The following is a 396-nucleotide window of genomic DNA, read 5'->3' as shown; positions in this document are numbered from 1 at the left end:
CGCCCCCTCGGATGCCGACATCATCCAGCACTACAAGCAGTTTCGGAGCCACACGCCCAAATTCTCCATCCAGAGGCACAGCCCGCTGGGCTTCGCCCGGCAGTCCCCCATGCCCCTGGGAGCCAGCAGCTTGACCTACCAACCCGCCTACGGGCAGGGCTTGAGGACGACGTCTTTAAGCCACTCGGCGTGCCCTACGCCCAACCCCCTGTCTCGGCACAGCCCCGCACCCTTCTCCAAATCCTCGACTTTCTACAGGCACAGTCCAGCGAGGGAGCTGCACCTCGCCATAAGGGAAGGGAGCCCACTGGAGATGCACAACGATGTCTGTCAGCCCGGCATTTTTAACTACGCCACTCGGCTGGGGAGGAGAAGTAAGAGTCCACAGACCATGGC

At 62.1% G+C, this 396-nt stretch overlaps 1 protein-coding gene across 1 annotated transcript in view; it reads left to right on the top strand.

Moving 5' to 3' along the window:
* Positions 1-396, top strand: part of LOC104280474 (protocadherin Fat 4-like) — a 60,325-nt gene that overhangs the window by 58,710 nt on the left and 1,219 nt on the right. Inside the window, 2 exon segments of the mRNA XM_009878135.1 lie at positions 1-386; positions 389-396. The exon segment at positions 389-396 is cut by the window's right edge and continues 1,219 nt beyond it. Coding sequence (XP_009876437.1) covers positions 1-386; positions 389-396 — 394 coding nt within the window.

Source organism: Apaloderma vittatum, unplaced genomic scaffold (assembly GCF_000703405.1).
Source record: "Apaloderma vittatum isolate BGI_N311 unplaced genomic scaffold, ASM70340v1 scaffold17501, whole genome shotgun sequence".
Taxonomy (NCBI): Eukaryota; Metazoa; Chordata; class Aves; order Trogoniformes; family Trogonidae; genus Apaloderma; species Apaloderma vittatum.
The sequence above is the reverse complement of the archived record's forward strand: the minus strand, read 5'-3'. Positions and strand labels throughout refer to the sequence as shown.